The 27,399-nt window shown below is 47.8% G+C and overlaps 1 protein-coding gene across 3 annotated transcripts in view; it reads right to left on the bottom strand.

Annotated features, from left to right (window-relative positions):
* Positions 1–27,399, bottom strand: part of LOC138468363 (cullin-9-like) — a 1,322,368-nt gene that overhangs the window by 505,856 nt on the left and 789,113 nt on the right. For all 3 annotated transcript variants that reach the window (XM_069608895.1, XM_069608893.1, XM_069608894.1), the window contains one exon: positions 22,638–22,813. In XM_069608895.1, coding sequence (XP_069464996.1) covers positions 22,638–22,813 — 176 coding nt within the window. The remainder of the gene's footprint in view (positions 1–22,637; positions 22,814–27,399) is intronic.

The raw sequence follows: 27,399 nt of genomic DNA, 5'->3' as shown, positions 1-27,399 counted from the left end.
GCTAATGAAGATGGACTGCATGCCCTTCAGGATACAGTTGCTTCCCTTACCCGTGGATATGAAGTTTGTGAGAGCCAAGTGTGACGACTTGGACTCCAGATCACGTAGGAACAACATACGGATTGTAGGGGTTCCAGAGAATGTGCTTAAAGGCTGTATGGAGCTAGCAGTTGAGAGCCTACTCAAGGAACTAATGGGCAACCCTGAACTGTCTCCCTTCTTCACTGTTGAGCGTGCCCACTGTACTTTATCCCCTTGCCCCAAGCCCAGAGATTTCCCCAGACCCATCATTGCTAAAATTTGGAGTTACAGGGACAGGGATCTTGTACTCCGTCTGTCACGAGACAAAGTTGAACTACGCCTGGGCGCCCAAATAATCTGGATCTTTCCCGATTTCTCTGTGGGTGTGCAGCAGGAAAGACGCCAGTTCCTTGGGGTAAAAAAAAAGATGTTGAGGGAGCGCAACATCTCCTACGCGATTCTGTTTCCGGCACGCCTCAAGTTCACCTTTAGGGAGAAGCTATACTTCTTCACTGTCACTGATGAAGCGGTGAAGTTCATAGAGGCACAGATACTGCTCAATAATCCAGCTCAGGACCTCATGCATAATGACTGATCAGAGGCCGATTGCTTCTATTCCGCTTACATCCTTAGTAACAAATATCCTCCAATGTCTGGATTGATAGTAGCAATGACCTTGTTGTTTCCTCAGGCTATGTCTTGAATATGTGTCGAGATGTGAATCACTTGCCCACACAGGCCACGGAGAGTACCCCTCCGGAATTGTTATCGTCTGATATAACGGATTACGTGTTAGTATTCCATTACCTATTGACCCACTCGTCTGTGGTTTTGACAATTCGTTCCCGTTATACAGTTTTTTCATTACGTAGGCACATTTTTACATCACTGTATGTGCTGATGAGGTGAAACTCTGCTCCAATGGTTAGTATCGCCGACCTCATGTGCACATTCTGGTATTTCATTGCTCCTACTAAGTCGATTGCATGGCAGCACCGTAACCCACTGCAGTTGCAACGTTTATTTCAGAGGGATTCTTAGGTGTATGCCCCTGTTGGGACACCGCTGTGGTTGGACCTGGTTGGGTTTGGTCCACTGACTCCTGGTGTGGGGGATCTGTAGAGGAATGTGTGTTGGGGGGGGGGTGCGACACTGCCAGTTGGGATGGGGTGGTGAGGGGGGGTGGGGGGGAGGTACAGTCCGGGGAAGTTATACTGAAAATGGCAGAGGTGGCACTGCATTTCACGCTATGGCAGGGCGTCATAACCGAAATAATCCTACCGGGAGGCACATGCTAGGTCATACTTGCTGGGATGTACACTAGAGCAACGTAAGGACTACAAATATATTGTCCTGGACCATTCAGGGACTGAGTAACTACACCAAGGCCCAGAAAATGACATCCTAGCCCTAAGGCATGGGATTAAGATGCTCATTCTGCAGGAAACTCATGCCTGTGGCCGCTTGGCAACTAGCATCGCATCATCCTGGGGGCCTAATAGATTTTATACCACTTATTCCACCCAGGCCAGAGGGGTATTGACACTGATTCATAAATCAATCAAGTTTGTACTCCATAAAAGATACATCGATCCTGAGGGTAGGTATGTCATTCTACACTGCACGCTGGTGAATAGGGAATACCTTATAGTGAACACCTATGGTCCTAATGTTGACACCCCAGACTTCTTTGAGACTGTTGCCTCCATCTTGTTGGGTTATGTAGGAGTCCAGATCATTTGGGGAGGGGACATCTGGAGAGTCCTCCATCCACAGACGCCAGAGTATACATATTACTCATCTGTACATGATAGTTCCTCCAGAATGGATCTCTTCCTGGTCTCTAGCGATCTGAATGGGAGGAGGGGGGGTAAGACGAAGCTCAGATTCTTACTCTTACTCTATCCGACCACGCCCCGGTCACCCTGTCAATCGAGTTGGGTTTGTCTGTGCCTACGTGCCGCACTTGGCGCTTCAAATCTGCTGCCCTCCTTGACAGTGTTTAAAGCCGATATACTGGAAGACATTGTGAACTTTTTTGAATGTAACACCCTAGAGGCTACCACTGCTGGGGTCCGCTGGGAAGCTTTCAAAGTATACATTAGAGGTATGTCCATCTCCAGGGAGGAAGGAGTACGTAAGGTGATAAAGAAGACTTAAGTCGGTCTGAGTTAAAACTTCGGGAGCGTGAACGGGACTGCGTGACCGCAGCTGTCCCCATCAAACTTGCACGAATAAGGGAGGAATTTGATGTCTTCGAGGCACACGCCTTGAGGGAGGTTCGTTATTTCAGCCACCTGCAGGCCACCCGTAAATACAGGGAGGGTGAGAGACCGGGTAGGACACTTGCCAGACTGGCGAGAGGGGAACGGGGCCACACACAGATTGTGTCTGTTAAGGACTCACAGGGCACTCCTGATTGGTCTGATCAGGAGATATTGGAGATCTTTACTGAATTTTACACTAATCTTTACGCGTCACCTCCGGAACACAGCAAACAATACACAAGGGACCTCCTTGACCAGATCCCCACAATTCTCATCTCCCTTTCGTCCAGGGACCAACTAGATTCCCTGATTCTGCTTGAGGAGATCGTCAAGGCTATCTCTGATCTCCCAAAGGGTAGGGCTCCGGGGCCAGATGGACTTACTCCTGAGTTTTATCAAGAACATGTCGCGATTCTTGCCCCTAGGCTGTTAGAGGTGTGGTCCGGATCACTCCGAGAGTCCATTCTTCCTCCATCCCTTCGTGAGGCTGTCATAACAGTGCTACTCAAGCCCGATAAACCTGATGACGAATGTAGCTCATACAGGCCTCTCTCGCTCATGAATATTAACACCAAGATTTTCGCGAAGGTAATAGCTAATCGTTTCCTCCCGATCATGACATATCTGGTACACGAAGATCAGGGAGGATTTGTGCCTGGGAGATCTACTTCCCATAACATCCGGCGGCTCTTCAATGTGATGGCTAGAATTGACCAGGACTCAAGCGCTGTTGCGGTCACGCTTGATGCTCAAAAGGCATTTGATATAGTCTAATGGCAGTACATGTGGTTGGTTTTGGAGATGATGGGGATTGGACCTAATAGGATTAGATATATTAAATTGCTATATACGGCCCCAGTCGCGAGGGTCAGAGTCCATTCTCTAACATCCACATTATCTACGCTCTTCAGAGGCACCCGGGCAGGGTTGCTCGTTCTCCCCAATCCTTTTTGCACTGATCATTGAACCAATGGCTGACTACGTTAGAGCATGCCATGCCCATAGAGGAATACGTTTGAAAGACTCCCCCCCAAAATAATATCTCTATACGCTGACGATGTGTTACTATACATCAGAGACCCCCCCACCACTCATTTGGATCCCATGTTGCGCGATATCACGCGTGTAGGCACCTTCTCGGGCTTTACAATTAATTACTCTAAATCGGAAATCTTCCCGCTCACTAACACTACACAACAGCCTGCCTCGGAGTATCCACTGCGCTGGTCCCCCGGTGGGATCAGATACTTGGGTGTCTGGATGTCCCCGTCTGTCCTTCCTGCTAACTGACAACTACACTGCTGTTGAACAATTAATTGAATCCAAAATGGCGAGGTGGTGCTCCCTCCCGCTGTCACAGGCTGGGAAACTCTCCCTCGTCAAGATGATCCTGGTTCCTAAATTACATTTTTAGCAATGTGCCCATTTGGCCCGGGAATCAGTACTTCATGCAGTTACACAGATTGTGCGCACAGTTCTTGTGGCATGCGGGTGCTGTTCACAAAAAATGGTTGGACATGACTCTTCCATACGGTAGAGGTGGCCTCACTGCTCCAGACCTAAAACTGTACTGGATAGCTGGACACGCCCAGTTTGCCACATACTGGTACCCAAGGTCTCTGACTCGCCCGCACGTCAAGCTGGAATCATTGGCTGCGACCGAGGTTAACTCCATGGCCCTGATATTCTATCGAGATGTTTGTGCCGGATTCCCCGCTCGACCCGATGGCAACTACTCTACTTGTCTGGGGCCAACTTCTGAATCTTATAGCGGAATCTTACCCCTATTACAACTGGCTTCTTATCTGGGGATTTCCTGGGCTGGAACCTACGCACGATGAAGCCCTGGCCCGGCGCTGGGACGCTCTGGGCTACCAGGATTTCACCAATTTCTTTCCTGATGGGAAATGTATTGATCCACAGACATGGAGGCAGGGTCACTCTTGATCTGCGCTCAAGCTGTTACAATATTACCGGCTTTGCGCCACCTTCCGTGCCAGGTGGCCCTCTTTTCCTGATGAGCCCTTCTGCCCCCCCACCCCCGACGGTCGCGTATATTGCTAATTCGAGTGGCTCCTGCAGCGTCGTCTCCGCCCTATATAAATTACTATTGACAGGGACGCCTACTGAGCCTTCTAGTGCTCGTACGGATTGGGCAGATGCACTGGCCGTCGAAATCTCTGACCAATTATGGAAGAAGATGTGCTCACACACAGAGTATCCCTTCATTTCCATTACCGATGTATACAATTCAAGTTACTTAACAGATTATACTATACTTCCCGTAAAATCTCGGTTTGCGCGCAATGGCGCGCACACACACACACCTACGCCCGTTGCTGTCTAGAGGGGGCAGATCATCTACACATGTTCTGGACATGTCGCAGGCTGGGCGACTTCTGGGATGGGATGAGATGGGATCTTGAGGGCTCTCTGATATTATTGGGGCGGTGGTCGACCCTGGCCCGCTGGGAATTCGGTTTGGTGTGTGGAGTTCTGATGACACCAGACGGATGGCTAGATTTTTAAACATTAGCTGCATGGTCGCCAAGAAATGTGTGCTACAGAGCTGGAAGAGCCCCCTCCCCACCAACTTTTCAGAAATTGCTTAACAACCAACCTGGTCCCAGACCTGTGAAGAATACCTTACCTTGCTCCCGGCGCACTCTTGTCCCAAGAACATATGGTCCGCCTTTAATAGCTACCTTGCCAATGAAGCTGAGAGCGCGTCTGGATCGGATTACCCAGCGACCATATGAATGGGGTTTGGTATGTTGTGTTTCAAAAGTGTCTGCTTACTCTGTCTGTAATGTACTACTTGCTTTAATCTGAAACATGTCCTGTTGATGAGTTGACTATGCATTGTGCTCTGACATGTGTGTTTGCTGTAAACCTCTGCCTATAAATAAAAAAAATGTTTAAAAAAGATAAGAGTAACACATTAGTAAATACAAAACAGTTATCTTCAACCTGTTGAAATACTGATCGGAATCACCCCTTTACCGATCAAATTAAAATCTTTTTAAAGTAAAACCACCACGTAAGTAAGAAACACTTCATTACCAGAAATTAGTCTATCCCAAAAGAATCTGAAGAACTTGTAAGAACTTGTAAGAGACACCTGCTGCAACTCCTGGACCGTTGGTTTGTCCGTTGAAGCCCTGCTGCTGTGATGAAGCTCCGAATTCACCTTAAGTAGAGAAGCCCTGCAAGGATGACTACTCCCCTTGAGTTGGTGGGACCAATCAAATCCAAAGTGAACTCGTTTGGACATTCTCTCGGAGCTGGTTGTACTTCCACTGCTGCAGGAAACGAAGTGCCAGGGAGAGGAACACCAAACTGAGTGCATCACTTTTAAGACAGACTTGAGCTTGTGGAGATCCTCCGGACTCCCAGTAAGCAAGACGGACCAGGCCTTAGCCACCTCAAGAGAGTGCTGGACCCCAGATGCGAGGAAAGTCCAGAGTGGTATCTGAGAGTCGGTGCTGCTATTTGCTGAAACGCGAGGAGCTGAAACCGCGAAGTGCCTCTGAATTGAAGTTTGTCCTTTTCTGCCGCTGACCATCCCATTGCAGTGTAGGAGTCCCCAGAAGTCCTCCCTCTTGCTTGTCCCCATGATTGAGGCCCAGGAACAACATGATCTACAGAGCTGCACAGGAACAGAAGCCAGCTGGAACCATTTCTTCTAACCAAAGGTACTGTACAGTCTAAGAAAACTTACCTCTTGTTGTAGTAGCTTTATTTGATCTCAGTTGAGACTTGTCTATGTTGCTTCTGTAGAGTTGCTTGCATCTTCTACCTCTCACAAGCCTCGCAGCTTGTGACCCTACATGGATTATACTTTTTCTACAAAGCCTTCTAAAACTTTGTGCAAGATTTTTACTTACCTGCAAGAAGTGCCTCAGCTCACCTAGACTTTTGCCCAATTGACATTAGCTGGCCTGGCTCCCTAAATGACTATTCTCTCCTCTGCTTGTGTTTTACCTTCCCTCCAGCAAAGGGTTAATTTACTTTGAATTGGGAGGTTCAAAAGTACTAACCTGCTTCAGAATATTTGTGTGATCTCTTGTTTTATTCTGAAACCTCTTTACTTTAACACTCATCTCAGGATTGCTCTAAATGTACCAGCGATATAATAATGTCTGTCCACAGTGTCCTAGCTATTTGAGTCACCTGAGGGTGTAGGAAGTGTCTGTGTTCCATCCCAAATTGGTACTTGCTGATTTAGAGAAACTAATAGTGTGTATTTTGAAGTGTATTTGTGTGTCACTGTTATATTGTCCCTTCTGAAGAAGCCTTATTCAAACTGACTGTTAAATATATTGTACATGTTTATTTGGATACTTGTCACTGTGAATCTCTGTGCAACTCCCCTACTGCTCACATTGACCCCTCTTTGAGATAAGCCTGGCTGTTCAACACACTACCAACCTGAGTAGTACAGACTTACACCAAAGGTATCCGGGATGACGCGATCACAGTGGCCCAAAGATTACTTAGGGAAATGTGTCCAAGATGGGGAGTGTCCTCTGTTCTGTCTAGTGACAGAGGCCCACATTTTGCCAACCAGGTGGCGATTTACATGTGTGAGGCCCTAGGAATTAACTAAAGGTTGCATGTACCATACAGAGCACAACGCTCAGCGAAATCGGAAAGGAGGAATGGGGTACTCAAGAACAATCTGGCAAAAGTGTGCGCACAGACAAGACTAAGCTGGCCAGACGCATCGCCCCTTGCCCTCATGTACATGAGAAGTATGACCAGCTTCTTTGCTAGACTCTCTCCATTTGAGATCCTGATGGGAAGACCAATTCCTCTGCTCACTGCAGCCCCTCCCCTCTGTAAAAAGGCTGCCTTTGGCACCGACTGATGATTCAGCTCTGGCTTATTTCAAACACCTTCCCTCTGTCATGAGAGATCTGCCACCAGGTCAGCGAGGCACAACCAGCAGGCCAGGAAAACCACATTCATTACAGGAGGGAGAACTAGTGATGCTCAGGACTTTGCCTGTGAAAATAGCTTAAAACACAGGTGGAAAGTACCATTTACTGTGATCATGACAACAGACACTGCCTTGAAGCTGCTAGGTGTAAAGTCCTGGGTACACGCCTCACATAGCAAGAAGATGAGGCTCCCTTCTGCTCCTGAAGTAGAACCCACAGTGATGCCCAGTACAAACCTAGCTCCCTGTGCTCCACCACACCCTGAAAGGCCAAGGACTTGAACCAGTGGAGCCCTGCTATAACCCAAGGCCCAGGAATTAACCTCCGGACGCTAAACTATACATTTTGTCAAAATCTGCCCTCAACCCCACTCTGAAGCATTGCCGGCAGGGGAACAGTGCATTTTCTCTCCCTGGGGAAGTGATCTTTTCTCCAAAAATTGCAAAGACAGAATATCAATATTTTTACATTTTAGGGGGAAGTGTGATTGTTTAATTTTTAATATTTTCTTAATTTTACTTTCAATTATTTGTATTTAATTTTAATATTTTTGAACTTTTATATTTAATATTCTATATAAAATGTTTATTTTAGTTTCAAATTATAATTAATTATTTTTGGACTTTAATTGTGGATTTCTCAAGTTGTGTTTTACCTCTTTGAACGCAGATATCCTTTTATACATAGATTTTTCAACATCCATTGCAATATGTGGATTATTATATGTTTGCAGTTTGACCCGCGATTTTTAATGTCCCTTAGTTTCTCATTGTGACCACCATACAGCTACAGAGTATAAAGAACACTTTTGTGTATTTATTTTTCATTTTATGTACAAGCCCTGCCTTTCATCTTTTGTTATTGTATTATGCCATTATCCCACCTTTATATTCGATTTCTTCCCAGTGTGTTGTTAAAAGATCACCGCTTTCCCCTGATAAGGTGAACTTTTCATCTGCTCCCTGAAGGACTTAAAGGATAGTTCCGGGACTTTTTTTTTATTGTCCCTACGGTTCGGCCATGTGTTTTTAAGCATAAATCGGTAGATCGTAGAAAACTTTCCTATGGACCTTACCCGACTTTTCGTCCATTAACGCACTCGAAATCAGCCGCCATTTTCTGATAATCCTATCATTTCCCCCCATCGACCTGGCTCACCTGCTTTTGCGGCACTAAATCAAATCCCCCGCCCCTGAGCCTGACATCAGCAGACGCGTACCGCCCATTTCCCAACGCCAAAGCACGTTTCGTGTCAACAATCGCTGCGCCTCAGCTAATGAAGTGTCGCCATGGAAATGGCAGGGCGCCTCTTTCCTCAATAAGTATAAACACACCGTTTCACAACACACAACAGCAGATTTTCGATTCCATTACTCTCTCTGTGTTACTTTGAGTATTCTGTGACTCGTTTCTGTGCTCTGGTCAGCTACCTTCGCCGCTTCTAGGCCTTGTGAACACCTGTACCATCTCTGTAAATTATTTTACTTTCTTTACCACACAATGGCTACAATAATGCCGTATATGTACGAGCCCGAGTACACCGAGGAAGAACTACTGGAAAGGCAAGCACGCGAAAACGATGGGGATTCGGACGGCAGTTGGGAGGACCAGTCAACGGATGAAGAGCCTGGACCATGTCGCATGGACGGCGACTCCACCTGGTGCACGTGCAATCGGTGCGAGCTAATGCCAACTGAGGAGGAGAACTGCTGCTGCCGTGAAAATTCCGGGTGCTTGGCCTACATTTCGGAAGGCGAGCCAAGTCCGCAATGCATCACCGAGCTGCCAGAGTTCAGGGAAGCCTGCCTCTCACGGACCGTGTTGAGGATGATGATGGTGCTTATGCACGAACTTCGCGGCACTGTTCGTCCGAGTAATCCGAGTAACGAGTAAGTATACTCTGGTTGTGATGTCAGTGATGCCACTACTATTTCATGGTCGTCTCCCACATATAAAATTACATCTACATATCATTCGAATGCATGTAAATTGGTTCCATATTGTGCATTTTCTAGATAGAATTTTTTTCAAAGCAGAATGACATTTTTTACCTGAATCAACAGTGATAAGAAAGTTTTGTCATTTTAATACAGTTTGCATCTTTCATTTTCACAGGTGGTACAGGCTGGTGGCCTATCGTTGCTTCACTTGGTGGCTTCACGGGAGGCTCGGACACCGCGTTCGGAGAATAATACCTGCCTGTGCGGTACTTGCCATTAGACATTTCCCCAGCGACAGTGGACAATACCGCGGATTTTCCCTGGATGTGCTGCAACCGGAACTTTACAATGTGTAATGTTTATTATTTATGTTCAATTGAAATTAAGATCTAAGATAAAACCCAACATATATTTTAACAATGGTTGTTTTGATTTTTTAAATGAATCTAGTGTGTCTCCATCGAATAGTCCTCCTGTGCCTTGTCTTGTCACACCACATGTCTCCGGCCAGCATCCTCCCTCACGCTGGCCGCCCACCTTCAATCCACATAACCGTTGAACCCATATGCAGCAGACATACATATAATATTTTGCGGGTTCGCATCAAGCCTCCCGGCCTTGCCTCCTCCCCCAAAAATACTTACCACACCACTTTGTTCAAGCGTTGGAAATAAAAGGCCGTTGGATTTTATTGATACAAAACATGGTTATAGGTAAATAATCAATATGGTTGATCATAATAAATCATCCTTTTGGGCACCGGGTACAGAGATGACCCCCTCTGGCCCGTGCCGCCTTGCCACCACAGGCCAGCCTGCTGCTGACTAACTGCCTAGGCATCCAGGGTCTCCAGGGTGAACTGCACCCATATATTCTCCTGGGAGGGTGAGGTATTTATAAACTCACCCCCCTGCCTTCCATGTGGCATATTGTTTTGTACCGCGCACTATCTTGAGGAGAACCATCTCCTTTTACGGAAGCACCTCAAAACCTTCATCTTTGCTTCTGCTTTCTCTCTCCCTCTCCCCTGCTACAACTGGTCCACTGTCTGCGACCTCGGTCCTGGGCACTTCCACTCTCCACCTGCACTGCCTCCCTGTCAACCCCTGCACTGGGGGACTGTCTCAGTATCCTACAGCCCCTCCTTGACGTATAATACCCAGTTGCACTGTCCTAGCTATGAAATAATTTCCCGACCTAATATATAAAATGAATAATTTTAATAAAGATCTGATGGTGAGACTAATTTCATTTTTTATGTTTTTAAAACAGGTACATCCTTCATTATTGTATGTGTCACGAGTACCAGACACCGGCGGATGGCTTTTACAACCGCCAGTTGCTTCTCCGCGTGAACAACGTTACCACCCTGACCATTTTATGGGACGATCGCCAAGTACAAGTATGCCCTTACGCGGTACTAACGGCTAGATGCAACATACAGACCGTTGTGGTGGCCTAGTGCCTCGTTGTTGGAACAGCCATGCGATTATCAGTGCGACCGAAGAGCTTATTTTATCGTAAACCAACACCCTGTGTACTGCACACGAACATCGCTTGCCTCAAGACGAACTATTTTGGATCGAGAGCAAAGAAAAATGCAAATCGCTGAATATTCTCTAAACATTTGATGTCCAATAAATGTACTTTGCCAAATGTACAATCTTGCCGTTTGCTTTTAAACCACAGTTTCATATTCCGAATTGTGGCGCTGTATTGTGAGATGATCTAAGACCCTGTGTACAGCAAAGGAACATCGCGTGCCTCAAAACGAACTTTTTGGAATGTGAGCAAATAAAAATGCAAATCGCTGAATATTCTCTAAACATTTGATGTCAAATAAATGTACTTTACCAAATTTACAATCTTGCGGTTTGATTTAAAAGTACAGTTTCATATTCCGAATTGTGGCGCGCTGTGTTGTGAGCTGATCTGTGTTGGTTTCCGGGTTCTGTGTGGAGTCGTGTAGAAGACGCCTGGGCGCGTTTGCCTACGCAGCACAGTCACGTCACGGATAGAGGCGGGGAATATGAATGTTTTGATAAAGTCTGTTTCAGGGGCGGGGGATTTGATTTAGTGCCGCAAAAGCAGGTGAGCCAGGTCGATGGGGGGAAATGATAGGATTATCAGAAAATGGCGGCTGATTTCGAGTGCGTTAATGGACGAAAAATCGGGTAAGGTCCATAGGAAAGTTTTCTACGATCTACCGATTTATGCTTAAAAACACATGGCCGAACCGTAGGGACAATAAAAAAAAGTCCCGGAACTATCCTTTAAGGCACAGAGACACGGACTCATCTCCACACGCTTTGCACCAACCGGGTGTTCTTGCTCCCTGTGGGTCCTCAAAGCCAATCCGTACTGTCTGCCATCAGTTAGTTATTCACAGTTGCTCTGCTCCTCCCTCCTGTGCTGACCCAGTGGACCACCCAGAGAACTCTTCCCTCCAGATCTGCCATTTGTCAGCCCGCCAACACAATCAAACCAACTGCTGTGTCTATGCTCTTATGCTTCCCCACCAGGGCGCAGAGTTCCCACTCCAAGTTGTACCTGACAGCGTCACCGAATGATTCCTCCACCATCCCGAGAAGCCTACTGCACACTGGGAAAAAGCAGCGCCAATGGTGCGGGACAAGGCCACCTTCCTGGTGTGCTTTGAGTGGGAAGGTGAATGGGCAGAAGGAACAAGTTTCTTACCTGTAACTGTTCTCCAGGATGGGTCTGGCATGGATTCACATGCTCATGAATATTCTGGGAATCCTCGTTAAAGAAAAAATCTGTTTAAGTTTAATTTCTGAACTGTCTTTCCCCTAACAACCAATCACTGAGCTCTGGGTCATACTGCCCCCAGCCAATGACTGCCCTCTACCTAAGCCCCTCCTCAGACATCCATCTTCAGATTTGGTAGCATGTAAAGTGGCAGTAGGACCAAGAGTGAATCCATGCTGGAGAACAACAGTTACAGGTAATTAACTTGTTCCTTCTCCAGCAAGGGGTCTGGCATGGATTCACATGTTCATGAATAAAGAATACATAGCAGTACACACATGCACAATCACAGGAGGTGGCAAGGCTCAACATAAGCATCTCTTACCTTCTGACCAGGCTCAACTTCAAGCGAACAAGTTGCGCAGCACTGCTTAGCCGACTCTCGACTCCTCCCTTGAATCCCTGTCGATGCAGTAGAATTTCGTGAAGGTGTACGCCGACCTCCACGTAGCAGCCCTGCAGATGTCCAGCAGGGGCACACCAGACAGAAACACCAATGTAGCAGCGATTGTCCTGGTGGAATGGGCTCTTTGCCAACCGGTGACAGTAGGTGATAGAGCCGGAGAGCCACCTGGAAATGGAAGCCTTGGACAGGGCCTTCCCATGGTTCACAGGACCAAAGTTCACAAAAAGTTGAGAAGTTTTCCGGAAACTCTTTGTGCAGGCCACATAAAAATTCAGCGCTCTAGCCACATCCAGCGAGTGCAAAGTCCTCTCAGTGGGCAACAAAGGCGTCGGAAAAAAATCACAGGACAAACCAAGGGCTTGTTTAAATGGAAGTCTGACGGCCTTCGAAGGGGACGCTACCACCACCTCGATGAAAGGAGCCGCCTTAGTCTGGTGCAATTGGCCCTTTACGGTCAGGCCAGGACCCTTTTCCTGCTTGGCCTTCGTGGTCACCTCAGACACCTTGTCTTGCTTGGCCTTCTCCTTAGGGGCCGGCTCGGAGGCCCAGTCCCCTTTGGCCTTCTCCGCCTAGGACATGCCAAACATCATACACCGTTTGGTCTTCTCCTTGGTCATCTCTGGTGTCACCTTCAGCTTGCCCGGGGGATCCGACTTCCTCTTGGATGAAGATCCGGAGCATTGGCTGGATACTGATGCAGCCTGGGATGTCGAACACACCCTGGCAGCAGAGAAGCCCACCGCAACGGCACTCCCAACGGTAGCAGACTTGCAGTGCTTGGCCTTTTGTTGGACCCCCCGCGGTAGGGGTGCCTTCAAAGGCCGCTCAGCTTTCCCGGATCCGGGAGAGGCATGCTCCTGGGAACCAACCGGTGCAGAGGCCTTGGCCTGCAGCCACTCTTCCAGTCTTTTACGCGGATCCTTCAACGTGCGTTTCGAGAGTTCAAGGCAAAAACGCACAATCTTCCTCCTTATGCGTTGGGTACAGGCAGTACAGGCACTGGGAAAGTTGATCGTCCATGTAAACATTCTGCAAACTGCAGTCAGTGCACAGCTTGAAAAGGGATTGGGAATCGTCCTTCTCGTCCTACATGATCCACGCTGTGTAGGCCTGAAGAATCTTCTGGAAGCCTCGAACAAAGACACTCGATGAAATCCACCATTGAGGGGTGCTGAAGAAATCTGAAAATAGGTCCCCGTTAATCAGAAGGATGATCGGCGGAGCGCAAGTTTCGATTGACTGAAAACTGGAGTAAAACTCTTCCAAAAAAGCAAAATACGTAGAGAAAGCTCCCAACACTTGAACATGCCGTAAACATCTGAAGATGGCTGCCTGAGGAGGGGTGTTATGCCTACCAGGTTGTTTCTGTACATCCACCTGCCAGGAGAGTTAATGCCAGGAGAAGAACAAGTTACTCTCTTACCTGGTAAAGTTCTTTCAATGGGGTGGTCCGACAACGTATTCCATATCTATGACATGTAATCACCACAGCTGTGCTGCTTCGGAAAATCTTCGGCGTCTGCGTCCATGACGTCGATACGCCGCCCTCAAGGACCTCCTTGTAACGCTCACCTGATTCTCGCAGAGGCGCCGGTCTTGACTGGGCGACTACCGTATCTTCAAAGGTGATGTGTAGCACCCGGTTGGCTCTTTGGGCTGGACCTCTGTGCACTGTATGCCTGACTTCAAGAGTAAGATGTCTTAGGTAAGTGAATGCCGAGCTCTCCATCTGCCTCGGGGCAGGGTGCTGTAACCAGTTTCTTCACTGGAACGGTAGCGCAGGCCTCTTGACTTCAGAGGACTGCTGTCCGTCGTTTACTGCACGAACGGTAAGTTTCGAGTAATTCTATTGTCTTTAAAGTCTTTAGCAATGATGTCTCTTGTTTTGCAGGTTCCGGCGATGGCGGATGACGGGCTGAAGTGAGTTGAAGATGGAGTCCGTATGATGAATAGAAGCGCTTGGAAGCACGTAAGTAAGCGCTTGTTGCCTGCTTCACGATGCGCTCTAACTGTCTTTTATTTTGCAGGTACGAGTTCGGAGCGGCTGCAGGGTGCCGGAATACCCACTGGGGTTGATGTGGAAAGGAGTAATGGCACGTGAGTATCAAAGTTCCCCAATGTCTTTAAACGCACCTTGTTTTGTCTTTCAGATGCAGGATGCAGCGCCGAAGGCCTCCGGAGCGTGCGAAGAGTCGGTAAGCTTTTGTCTTTCAGATGCCGGAATGCTAACCTGTTCTTTCTTGTCTTTATAGGTGTTGCTGAAGACTGGATTCAGGATGGTAAGCCTTTTTCCTTAGGCCCAGGATCCGATGCAGAAGACACGATGAGCGTTCTGCTGCAGAGGATGCAGAATAACGCAAAGCAAGATTCATCCACCGGGTGTGGTTTAAATAGCCTCCTGTAGTGCTTAGGTGTCTCCTTCCACAGCCACGCCTAGGTAAGAAAAGAGTTCCTGCTTTCCAGAAGAGTTCCAGTGTTCTGAATCTAGGGAGTGGCTCCTGCCCCACCCAACAGGAAAAGTAGTTCCAAACAGAAGAGGATCAGAGGCTCAGCTGGCAGGCAAGTAAGCAGCATGGTCTGCTGCAGGTAAGTCCACCCAAGCATCATGAGCCCGGCGCTTCCAGCGCTGGGACTGGGCACATTTATGAGCCTGGTGCCACTGGCGCCAGGACTGGGTCCAAAAGGTCCCAATTGGGACTGGTTGGCCCTCGGAACCTGGGTTATGGATCTACTTCCAAGGGAGTTGGGAAAACCCTGACCTTTTGGAAGCAGAGATCATGACACTCCTCCAATGGCCGACGTCACTTGATTTTATAAGTAGGACGCACAACGCCCGTAGCCTCAGTTGTAGTTTTTTCCCCAGAACGTGTGGCACCAGTCTTCTGCCAGTCTGACCACACAAAGCCTTGCGGAAACGTAAGCTGCAATCGCATAAGAAATTCTGTAGCGGGGAAGGCAGGGAAGGAGCGATATGGAATACGTCGGACCATCCCATCGAAAGAACGTTACCAGGTAAGAGAGTAACTTGTTCTTCGAGGGGATTGGGTCCTCCGACGTATTCCATATCTATGACAGGCTCCCAAAGCAGTACCAATGCAAGGAGGTGGGAAAAGAATTTAGAAAACAGAAATTTAGAATGCCCAATCAAATTGCGGAGTAAAGGACCGCCTTGCCAAAGGCCAGATCCTGCCCACGGATGGAATCGAGGGAGTAGGCACGTACAAAAGTATGTACCGAAGCCAAGCGGTAACACTCAGATAGCCAAAATAATCCAGCGAGACAAACTCTGTTTCGTCACAGCTTGTCCCAAACGCTTTCCAGCGTAACCAATGAAGAGTTGATCGTCCGCTCTGACCCGGGACATGCGTGAAATATAAAAGCTTAACGCTCTCCTAGGATCAAGTCTATGGAGCCTCTCCTCTTCCTTACCAGGATGTGGAGAGGGATAAAACGCCGGAAAAACCACCTTCTGGCCTAAATGAAATTCCGACACCTCTTTCGGATGAAAGGAAGGACAAACTCTAAGGACAACCCTGTCCTTCTGAAACACAGTGAAGGGTGGCTTAACTGAAGTGCCTGTAACTCACTCACTCTGCAAGCGGAAGTGACCGCAACCAAAAATACAGTTTTAAGAGTTAACAGTCTCAAAGGGCATGAATGCAAAGGCTCAAACGGAGCACCCATCAGAAACATGAGAACAAGGTTCAAATCCCAACTGGGCACCTGGAAAGGTGACAGAGGGAACACATTAGTGAGCCCTTTCAGAAACTGAGAAATTAAAGGAATTTTAAAATAGGAACACTCTTCAGACAAGTGCTTAAATATGGACAGCGCCGCCAGGTAACCTTTAACGGTACCCTCTTGCAAGCCCCTGTGGGCCAAAGAAAGCAAAAAAGACAGAACCATGGGAATGTCACATGCAAACGGATCCACATTCTTAACCCTGCACCAGTCGCAGAATTTACGCCAACGCCAAAGGGACTTTGTTGCGGGCCGTCTGGCCGAGAACCACACCTCCATCACGTCTTCAGGGAGGTCCCAATCCTTATACCTCAACCTTTCAGAAACCAACTGTGAAGGTTGAGGGATCTGACCTCTGGATGGAGAATCTGACCCCCGTCCCATGAGAGCAGATCGTCTCGGTAGGGAAGACGACGTGGAGGGCAGATGGCCACGTCCTCCGGGCCCACGCCGGAGCAATGAGGATCATCCGGGAACCGAACCTCCGTAACCTCTGCAGTACTTGCGGGATGACGGGGACTGGAGGAAACGCGTACGGCAGTGGGAATGACCACTCCACCACAAACGCGTCTCCTGAGGCTCTTTTTGGAGGAAATTCCCGCGAGCAGAAACTCTCGCAATTCCGGTTGACACTGGAGGCGAAGAGATCCACTTGAGGGGTCCCCCAAAGGGCGAAGATCTCCAGGAGAATCTCCTGAGCCAACTCCCACTCGTAAGAGATCGCACTCTGCCTGCTCAGAGTGTCCGCCGTCTCGTTTGTCTGCGGCCAAATGAACTGCCGAGATCGAAACTTCCTGCTGGATTGCCCAGAACCAGAGCTGTATCGCCTCCCTGCACAGAGGAAGTGACCCTGCCCACACCCCCCTTTTTGTTGAGGTAGTGCATGGCCACCGTGTTGTCTGTCAGGATCAGGACATTCTTTCCTCGTACAGTCAGCAGAAAAGCCTTCAGGGCTAGCCTGACGGCCCTCAGCTCCAACAGATTGATATGGAGTCTGGACTCCGACGGAGACCAACGACCGCTGACTCAACTCGTTGGCATGAGCTCCCCATCCCGTGAGGGATGCGTCCGTCACGATCACCACCTCCGGCCAGGGTAGCCAAAATGGAGCCCCCTTCATCAGATTGTCTTCGACGGCCCACCACAGAAGGCACTCCACAAGCCGGTTTGGGGGGCAAAGAGAAGAAGGTAAACTGGTTGTGCCCACCAGTCAGGGGAAGAAGCCTCTCCAGCCGAGAGATCTTCTCTGTCGTCGGGAAGTGGTGAGTCGGTTCCGCAGGGCTCCACCGGTGGTGTCGTCGTGGTAGGTCGGCTCAGCTTCTCCCTCGTCGGATTCTCAGGTCCTGTGGCGACTTCTGAAGTTCCAGTCCCCAAAGCCCTGCTTTTATGCAGCACACCCCCATTCACTCAGCCTAGCTGTCAATCAAACATGCTAAGTGGTGAGCCGGCCGGCTCACCACTTGGGCCACTCACAAGAGTGTGACTTGAATTACCAAGGTAACTCAGTCCAGGGTGCCTAAACCCCCTCCCACACCCCCTGTGGTACGCAGACAGAGTGGCACCACTTTTGGAGGCTTCTGTGGAGAAGCCCACCAAAAAGTGGAACAAAGGGCTCAACTTGGGTTGGAGTCACAGAAGAGAACACAAACGCCATTTTAGAATCGAGTCCTGGCAAAAAATACCAACCGGCGAATTAATATTAAATAAATAAACTAGCGGTATGTTCGAGGCTATGAGAATTAAATAATTAAAGTTGGTAGCCTCGAACAATGGGAAAATCCCATAGGGATATATTCGCGGTCGAATATAAAAAGTAGTATCCACTGCCACCAGACAAAACTCGATCAGGGGGGACGGAGACGTGCCCCCTCGACTAACAGACCCCGGGGCAATCGAATTGCCCCGACCAGTACGTCCACAATATGATGGTTTGTACTGGTTTCTGTTAATAACTTGGGACTAGTAAAGCCAATGGTGACTTTACATGCCCTGGGAGACAGTAGTCAGTCCCAGGGTATGGAGTCTATGGTGGGGTGTCACTATGATACCCCTGTGTTACTGCACGGAGGGTGCTGTGTAACACACAGAAAAAAACACATGAGACCCTATGGAGTAAAGGACCCCATAGCCCATAAAACACATTAGCAGTCAAAGGAACTCCATAAATCATGTCCAAGAGTGGGAGAAAGAGAGTCTCACTCTTGGCAGGAGAAAAAAACAAACTCCAGAAATCCAGCAAAGCTGCTGGGGGACTCACTAGGTTAGGAAATTCAGCCTAAAGAGAGAATTCTCCCTAACATCGAGGTACGAGTACACAATTCTCCCTTGTAGACGCAGATGAGCCGCCACTGGTGCCAAGCACTTTGTAAACGCCCTGGGCGTCGACTTCAGTCCGAAGGGAAGGGCCTTGGTATTGGTAGTGTTTACCCTGTACGACAAAGCGCAGGAACTTCCGATGTTTCTCGTGAATGGGGACGTGGAATTAAGCGTCCTCCAGATTCAGCAACATCAGTAAGTCTTGTTCCTCCAGTTGCCAGAGTACGTGCTGCAATGCGACCATCCTGAATTTTTGGGACTTTAGGTACTTGTTGAGACGCCGCAGGTCGAGAATGGGCCTCCTTACCCTGGTCTTTTTTTTACCAAGAAGTATCTGGAGTAGACTACAGAGCCCCGGAGTCGCTTTGGAACCAGCTCTAACGCCCCTTTTCTTAAAATGGCCTGCACTTCCTGCAGGAGCTGCGAGATGTGCTGCTCCTGCCGGGGAACCAGCGGTATCCACGGACACTTCTGCTGGAAGTGTGTCCGTGGGCGTGAGCGTCAGCACCCATCGGTCGGTGGAGATCTTTTCCCACTCGCCGACGAAGACTGCCAGCCAGCCAGTCTCCCACTGGGGTGCATGGGTGGGAGCCCCAAGCCCAGCCGGTTCAATCTTGCTTCGGGGCCTGCGTGCTGCCTTGGGAGCGACATCAGTCACATCCGAAAGCATTGGAACGACCCCTGTAGGCCTAATGGGTCGTGGAACGGGAGGGCTGTCGGTATGATCATGAACCCCCGCCAAAACCCTTCGACGACCTGCCGGATTTCTCTCCGGAGGCACGAAAGGAACGACGATGTTGCTGAAGCATGCCCAGGGCATGGGACGTCTGTGTCTTTGATGGCTTGCAACGATTTGTCAATGTTCTTCCCAAAGAGATTTTCCCTGTCGAAAGGCATGTCCAGGACCCTCGTCTGAACTCCCTGCCGAAAGTTGGTGGTTTTTAACCAGCCACGACAATGGAGGCAGACCCTGTTCCCCATCTGTCGGACCACCGTGTTATTGATGTCCAGGGCCACAGTGATGGCATGGTCCGATGCCACCTTGCCCTCTTGGAGGAACTCCAGTGCCTCGACCGGCTTGTCAGAGGAGAGAAATTCCAGCAGCGGGGCCCTCTTATACCACAGCTCCCTGTCCTATCTGGCCAGGATCGCAAGCGCATTCACTGCCTTGACCGTCGTTGCCACCGAGTAGATCTTTCTACCCACGGTGTCCAACTTCTTCCCCTCGCTGTCCGGGGGAACAGAGGTTTAAAATGAGGGATTTGAAGACTTCTTCCTTGCAGCAGCCGAGTCCGGTGAGGGCTGCAACCGCAGGCACTTGAGTGCAGACTCTGGCACCCAGTATTTCTTTTCCAGCCGGTCTCTTTTCACCGGGGCTGAGGTGGGATTCCTCATCAGTGCCAGGCCCTCATCCCAAGCGTCGTCCAGGAGAGGCACTGCCAGAATGGTCTTCCTCTTGGCCTCACAGCGTTGATAAAGGAAACCGTCCTTCTTGGTCTCTTCTGGAGTCAGCTGTAAGAGCGATGACCCGCGGGCGACCGTGGCGTGAACAATTCCACTTTTTCCGGAGAGAAGCCCTTGGCGGCAGGGAAACGCTGCAGTCATCATCCGTGTCCATCGTCGCTGTGTCCATCCACGTATCCCTGGGGTGTGTGCGGGGGTGTGGGGGAGAGCATGTGCGGCGGTTAATGAGGCAGGGTAGGGCGCCATTTTCTCTTCTTCACCAGCGGGGTCCTAATGCCACAGGGGCAGGCGCCGGGGGTGCCGTCAGCATCCTCTTCTGGATCTCCGACACCAGTGTGTGGAGAGTTGAAAGGATGACCAGCGATTCGTGGGGGGGGGGAATGGGCTTGCTGGGCCCAGCGCCCATGTCTTCATCTTCGTTGGAATTCCCGCCGTTGTCGTCCCCCTCTGTGTTTCTGCTGTCTTCGTCCTGGCGGTTCGGCCGTCATAGTCCTCGTTCCCCACGTCCTCTGGAACCGCGTGAACGGACATGAGGTCCTCTTCATCCAAAGAAGAAATATTCGTGCCCTGGAGCATGGTCGAGGCCTCCACTTCACTCCCACCCCCCTTTAGCCACCAGCTCGATCATCGAGGATGACTTCGCCTGGACCACCTGGAGGAGCTGGAGCGATGACTTGAGATGGAGGCAGACGGTGAAGATGAGCGCGTCCTGCTTGTCGCAGGACCCGCATGCGCCGTGACCCCAACGGAAACAGACTTGCAGTGCTTGGCCTCGTCTCGGGCCCCCACGGATGGAACGCCCTCAAAGGATTTAGAAGCCCGCTCCTCGAACTGGCCGGTCCTGGGTGAGGAATACCTCTGTTTGCCATACATGGGTAGAGGCTTTGAGCCACGCTGCCAACCTACAGTGACGATACTGGACGGTGCGCTTTGAGAAACCAAGGCAGATCTCACAATCTGCTTCCTTGTGATCCGGATGGAGACAGTAGAGGCACTGGGAGTGTTTGTCCTCCACAAACACATTTCTCAATCCGCAGCTGGAGCAGAGCTTGAAGAGGGAACCTCCGTCCTCCTCCTCCAAAATGGTCCAGCGTGCCTTCTGGCCTTCTGGCATCTTCGATGAAACGCTCTACGATTCTTGTACTCGAGGGGCTTTGAAGGACACTGACAAATGGATCCCTGCTTGCCGGTCAAAGAAAAGAAAGAGCACACAGGCTATCTGACAATAATAGGAACCAGTGTTAGTCCATAATTAGACACAACCCCTGGCTGTTTGAATGTTGCAGATCCGTACCATTGGTGGGGTTGAACCTGCTTCCAGACCCAATCCTGGATAAATGGGGGACTCCTGCAGCCATTCTTGAGATTTACGTTGGAGCCAAGCTTCTCACGAACAAGAGCAGTCTGCCGACTTATCTCAGAAGACCCTCGTCAGTGCTTCGACCTCTGCACTAGTGGGACCAACTAGTCTTGACCCCTCTTTGAGGATCCGTGCTAACCGAGTATTCCGAAATGCGTCCCTGGACTGCGCCCAGCTCACTACAGGGCTACCTCGCTGCAGTAGTTGCTGATTCAAGTTGTGCCTCGTAACTCGCAGGTCCTCAGCTTGTGCCATTATTCACCCGTTCCTGAATTTTCATCTTCCTATCTTCAAGGGAGGCCATGTTTGAGCTGCTTTTGCGTTTGTCGCTGAAGGATAGCCTGTCGCCACCTGATCGTGGAACGACTCTTTATCCATCCTGTTAAGTATCCTAAGGTAGTCTGTCCTGCACTGGTCTTCATTGTTCTTCATTTTGGAACTCCATTGGGAAGCTGTCCAGTCGCCTCGTACCCACAACCTTTAAGCCAGTAGCCTGAACAAAGGACAGTAGGTCGTATCCCTAGCGAATTATGGATGTCCCACTGTGTCTCCTAGAAGAATCAGAGTCAGGGGGATAAGAAAAGATATCTGTTCCTGTCCATCCCCCTGTTCGCCATAGGGTAATATCGGGTGCAAAGCCCATTGATGCACCCACCCCACCCAATTCCCTCTGGCCTGACCTTTGGTCATCGAACATGGGTCAAGGATCCTACCCTAGGGCTAACCTTGGAACTAGGATAGAAAGGAGTAAGTATCTTATAGCAGTACTTCCTTTATTTTTGAAAATACTCATTTCACTTTGAAAACAAATGTCAACTCTTGAATCTCCACCACAGCACACTGCATCCTTTCAGAAATACTTTCCTGAGGAAACTGGAACCTGTGACTTTTGGGCAATAGGCCCAATACCTTTTAAGGCTGGATTTGTTAAGATAGAGGGACACTGGGGTTGGACTCATTCCGTTTTTCCTGCATTGAACTACTCGCTTGTTTCTAACTGGTAAATTGATGTTGATGCATTATCATTGAACCTACTGGTGTATGTATATATAAATATGTACATTTGGGTTTGAGTAATAGTACTTACCCATGGTTTTCATCGTCTAGTGTGTTTTATAGTGCTAATAAATGACTGTAATTTTGCACCTTGACTGTCTGATTTGAATTATTGGTATCATCATACCTAGACCACTCTCACGCTATTCCTGAGAGTAAGCCTTGACTGCTCATCCACACTACCTTGGATTGGGCTTTGGCTGCACCTCTGTCTTCCCTGTTCAGCATAACTAGGGTGGCCTCCTAAAGTCTCCTCCCTAACACCTCCCCTCCCCAGGGGTGACTTTAGAAATCCATTTTAACACTTCACACACTTGCAAAACAAACGAAAAAGCTTGGGGGAAAATAACTTACTTGCTGAAAAGCTGCAGAAGCTGCATTCTATCCTCTGAAATCTCTTGGCACCAGGTGTGAGCTTTTGTTGTGTAGAAGAGGTATGTACGCCGGCAAAGCTGCTCCTTAAACACAGGCCAGAAAGTGGGCTTTGGGCCTAGTATCTCAAAACCATGTACCCGAGTGTCAATCCCACCCTGAAATACAAAAACGTAGTCAAATGGCCAACCTTTTTCAGAACAAATGACACTGTAATCCATGAATAAAAGCAGAGACCTAAAGCAATCAATTAATGTCACAACCATTAAAAACATGCCTCTTTATTTGTCTAAAGTCTCACCTGTGACGTAATGTCTGTACTCTGTGAGGGGTCAGAAATGAGAGGTGGACACCTATTACTCAAACCCATATACATAGTTGGATATACTAATGCCAAACATTGTAACAAGCTTAAGTCTTCATGTAAACTGTTGTGCCCGGCTACCCATGGGTTTGGCGCGCATTAACAAATTAACAAAGTGCTAGTGTTTTCAACATCAGACATCTCTATTAAAAGAAAAGTGTTGGATAAAAGCCGATCTGTCCCTATCCTAAAGATAGTTTCCCTACCTAGGTAACTAAAAATAAGTCTGTCTCGTCACAATTACATACACTGTCCTTGCTGTGCCCAAAACATTAATCTGACCCTCACACTTAAGATGAGCAACTAAGAATGTAAGGAAGGTGTCTCAGATAAGTTTGGTAAAAAGTGTTCAAAAGCAAATAGATAAAGCCAACAAGATAATCCTTGGATCCAGAAAGTGTGGGGGGGGGAGGAGGGGAATCTGTCAGGTAGGATGGCAAAAATATTTCTTTCAACCAGCTGTTTCCTGGGGATGGCAACAATGCCTCTTTCAAGCAACCCTTCTTGAGGATAGCAAAAGTGTCTTTTTCAAACAATAGTTGCTTAAGGATGGTGAAAGTGTGTCTTTCAAAACAACTTCTTACGGAGAACCTCCTGATAAACTCCCCTGCCAGGAAGCCTTTAATAGATTGATCAGATCCCTGCATATACTCTCCTCCAGGTAACTTCCCACAGTGTCTATAAAAATCATTCTGATTTAGAGGAATATATGGAAGGACATTGTCTGAAAAGAGTGCACGTGGGTGACCTGTGGGAAACTACAGGCTCTTGTCTTGAACTAGTGTCACCATTGGCCTGGTGACGATAACCATATGCACCAGAAGAGAAAGATGTTATAACAGAATACACTGAATAAACATGACAAAGTAGTGCTCCTCTGTTTTTAATTTTTAAAACCTAGCGAATCGTCCCAATAGGAAATCTGAGAAGCAGACATTGCTTGAATGTACTGGACCATGGCATGGAACAGGGGTTGAAGGCAGTGTACTTTGTTCAATAGGAACATTTGTTTGGAAATCTGACATTTTTTCAAGTCTGAGATGCTGGTACCATGAATACATATAAATATTAGGATATTTATTAAGCGTGGGCCTAGCTTCGGCAACCAATGGAGTATTTTGCGATCATGTGGGGAAGAACATAGTGAGGGAAGCTTATAAACAAGGGAGCGGGAGAGATCAACAGGGTAGCGGGAGATAACAAGGGAGGAGATGCGGGCGGGCAATTTGACAGCAAGTGATTTTAATGCTACCAGTAGAGGAAACAGTGGGGAGCAGATCAACCGGTCTCAGGTAGGGTGTGAAGTTCCTAAGCATTAAATCACCTGGCTAAGCAAACGATCAATCCGTACATGGTACTTTCTGCCGTCTTTTTAAAAGGCATACTTGGCTGTTAAACTACAAAAGGTGTCCGCTCTGTAAATTGACTGAAATATATTGATTGAAATAATCCTGATTAATTGAATGGATGGACTTTGATAAAGATCTAATAAACAAAGTGAGAAATAGACAATATTAATTGATGTCAAGATTTAGCTCTGAGAAAAGATTTGCAACATTTTTACTCTTAACAAATTTCTCTTTTACATTAAATTACATACATTGCTTCTCACTGTGTGATTTTGAGAAGTAATTGCGCATAACCATCCAAAATAATTCAATAGTCTATTTAGGGAACTTCAAGCAGAAATTCCTAGAGGTATGCAATGCAGTATTTATACGTGCAACTTTCAGGAGTAGCACACCCGTGAATTGTTATCCTCCTCACTATTTCAAATAATAGTAGTGTGTTTACTGTGAAATGTGTTTAATGGCTAAGAGTTATCCAAGGCCTAAATAAATAATTCAATTTTTTATACATTCTGCCTAACATATATTAAGAGTACTCTGTGTGCTTAACCAAACTCTTCACCACTCACACTCTCCTACGTCTAAGACTTGCTGCTCAGCCCCTCTGCCAATGGGGACGATTTCTCTTTTTGCCACTTTCCCTCCATATTTCTATGGAACCCCATTGTTTTTGCTCTGTTTTTTTCCCGTTCAGATTTTTTGAAAGGAGGTAAAGCCTTCAACTTCACTTCCCCTGCCTTTTGCTCACTGTTATGTAGAAAGTGATCAGTCCTTCAGACTATCAGTACTGGGAAACTTTGTTTCCTTTTTTAATTTTTGTACTTATCATTTTACACAGTGCAGTGCAACAGGGATAATTCTGTATCAACCTAACTTTTTACACATGGGATGTTTGGTTACTTTTATATGTGCCTAAATACAAACTGTTGGCAGAAGTTAAATTACAAGTATATAAAGGGGCACCTGGAAACTCCTGATCTACCCACGTAATCATAGGTCTATATGTATGAAAAGATTATCAGGGAGATCCCATTTAAATAGTGACCCACTTGTATTTATTCCATATACCACATTGTTAGTTATGTTTCTCTGAAGTCCAACTGGTGTGGTACTTCATGAGACTTATCTATTGGTATTAGGGACCCAACTCTTAATATAGGTCTGTACTATACAAGTCGATAGAGTGGCTGAGCAGTCGGGCTTATCTTAGGAAGGAGTTATGTGAGCTTTAGAGCAGTACAATGAAATCAGTTCACACAGGTATCCAAGTAAACACAAACTCACTTAGTTATATTAAAATATATTTATTTATGTATACACACACACACAAGGCACACAAGCAAATCGAAAATGCAGAAACAAAAATATTGAATGTGAAATGGAATCAATTAATATACGAAACAATAATGCTGGTGAGTAACTTTGTCTATGCTTCACATATCCAGCACGCAGAGTGACGTCCATTAAAGGCAGTATCAGCACTTATATATATCAGCTTTACAAAATTGAGCTGGGAGTGAAAGTTTCAGAGTTAGACAAAACACACGTTAGCAACGTTTAATAACCAATATACTCCGCAAGAGGGATATAGGCAGCCTGTTTCCTAGCAATAAAAGTATTCACAATTAATACCTATGGAGGAACCAGCATTGCCAAAGCCAACAGGATCAAAAGATGGAACTTTGGGAAACTAGGACAGCCAAAGTCAAATGGACAGTTCCAGTTCTGATTAAGATCTTCAGAGGACAAGTTAGGTAACCAGTCAGTCGTTCTTGAAGAAACACAGGAGCACAAGGGAAGCCTACTCGATAGTGCACAAGCTGCAAGGCCTGCCCAAAGGAGTTGGTCAATTCTTTTTTTTTTTTTTAAACACTTTTTATTTGCCTTTTGATAAACACATCAGCCAAAAACCGGTCCAACTTCCCCTCCCCCTTAACAACCCTTCTTACAAACATTTTTAATTGACAGTTCAATACAACAGTCTCTCGGCTATCCCCCACCCTCCCCACCCTCAAAAATCAGGCCCATCTCTAGATCGTGAGTTGGTCAATTCTTGCTTGAAGAAAACAGCACTTCTCAAGCCAGGAAACACTGACAATGACAAGGTAATTACAACCCAAGACCCACAGTACTTTGAAAGTTTAGAACAAATTGTAGCTCGCTTCCTTCTAGGTGCAACATTGGAGAACCCGATTACTGCTCCTTGGTAGTGGTGATGAAAGAGGGGCGGGGGAATCTCTGGCAGGATTCCGCTGCATCACTCAGGAAAAGGGGTCGGCAGCAATGGGTTCAGCTCACTCTAGCGGCCCTTTTGGTGCCTTTTTCTTAGCGCTGAGAAGAAACTAATATCGCTGGTTGGAGAACTCAACTCTGCTGAGTGGACTTTGGTGAAGAAATCAAGCCTATGGAGGTGCACACAAATGCCTATAATCTTTCAGCCGGATTCGATCTTCGGAAGACTATGCACTAGATGGTTCAGGTACCTCAGGTATTGGGATTCTGCAGCTCGGGAAAGTCACAGCATCTCAGGGGATGGCCAAAAATGAAGGTGGTCTTGAGACTAGTTGGTCCCACCAACCTAAGGGAGGAAGTGATCCATGGAGGGTATTTCCTGTCTATGTGAAAACAGCATCAGCACCGCTGCAAAGCTTCACCTGTGCTTTTGCGCTCTTGGAAGGTGCTGCTGCCGTCTCTGCTCATCTTCTGCATCCGTGTTCCAGTGGTCGACTGAAGTAAAAACAAAACTCACCTTTTATGCTGGATCCCAGTCATTCACACACTCCGAGCTGTCCATCTTCTGGAGGTTGGCTGTCCTCCAGGACAGCCAGCCGCCCAGTTACAACTGGTTTCAGCCAGGCATACCTATAGAGAAATATCAGTGAGGTTTCAGACTCCTCCCTCACTTCTTGCCTTCCCAGGCACCCTGGAGCCTGGGCGGGCTTCAGGTATGAGGCCGCCAAAGGCATAACTCAAAAAGGACTCAAATCTATTCTAAAGGTTAGAGTAAACTCCCAGAGGAAACTGGCAAACG

This window comes from Ambystoma mexicanum, chromosome 4q, assembly GCF_040938575.1.
Source record: "Ambystoma mexicanum isolate Mex_15411 chromosome 4q, UKY_AmexF1_1, whole genome shotgun sequence".
NCBI lineage: Eukaryota > Metazoa > Chordata > Amphibia > Caudata > Ambystomatidae > Ambystoma > Ambystoma mexicanum.
The sequence above is the reverse complement of the archived record's forward strand: the minus strand, read 5'-3'. Positions and strand labels throughout refer to the sequence as shown.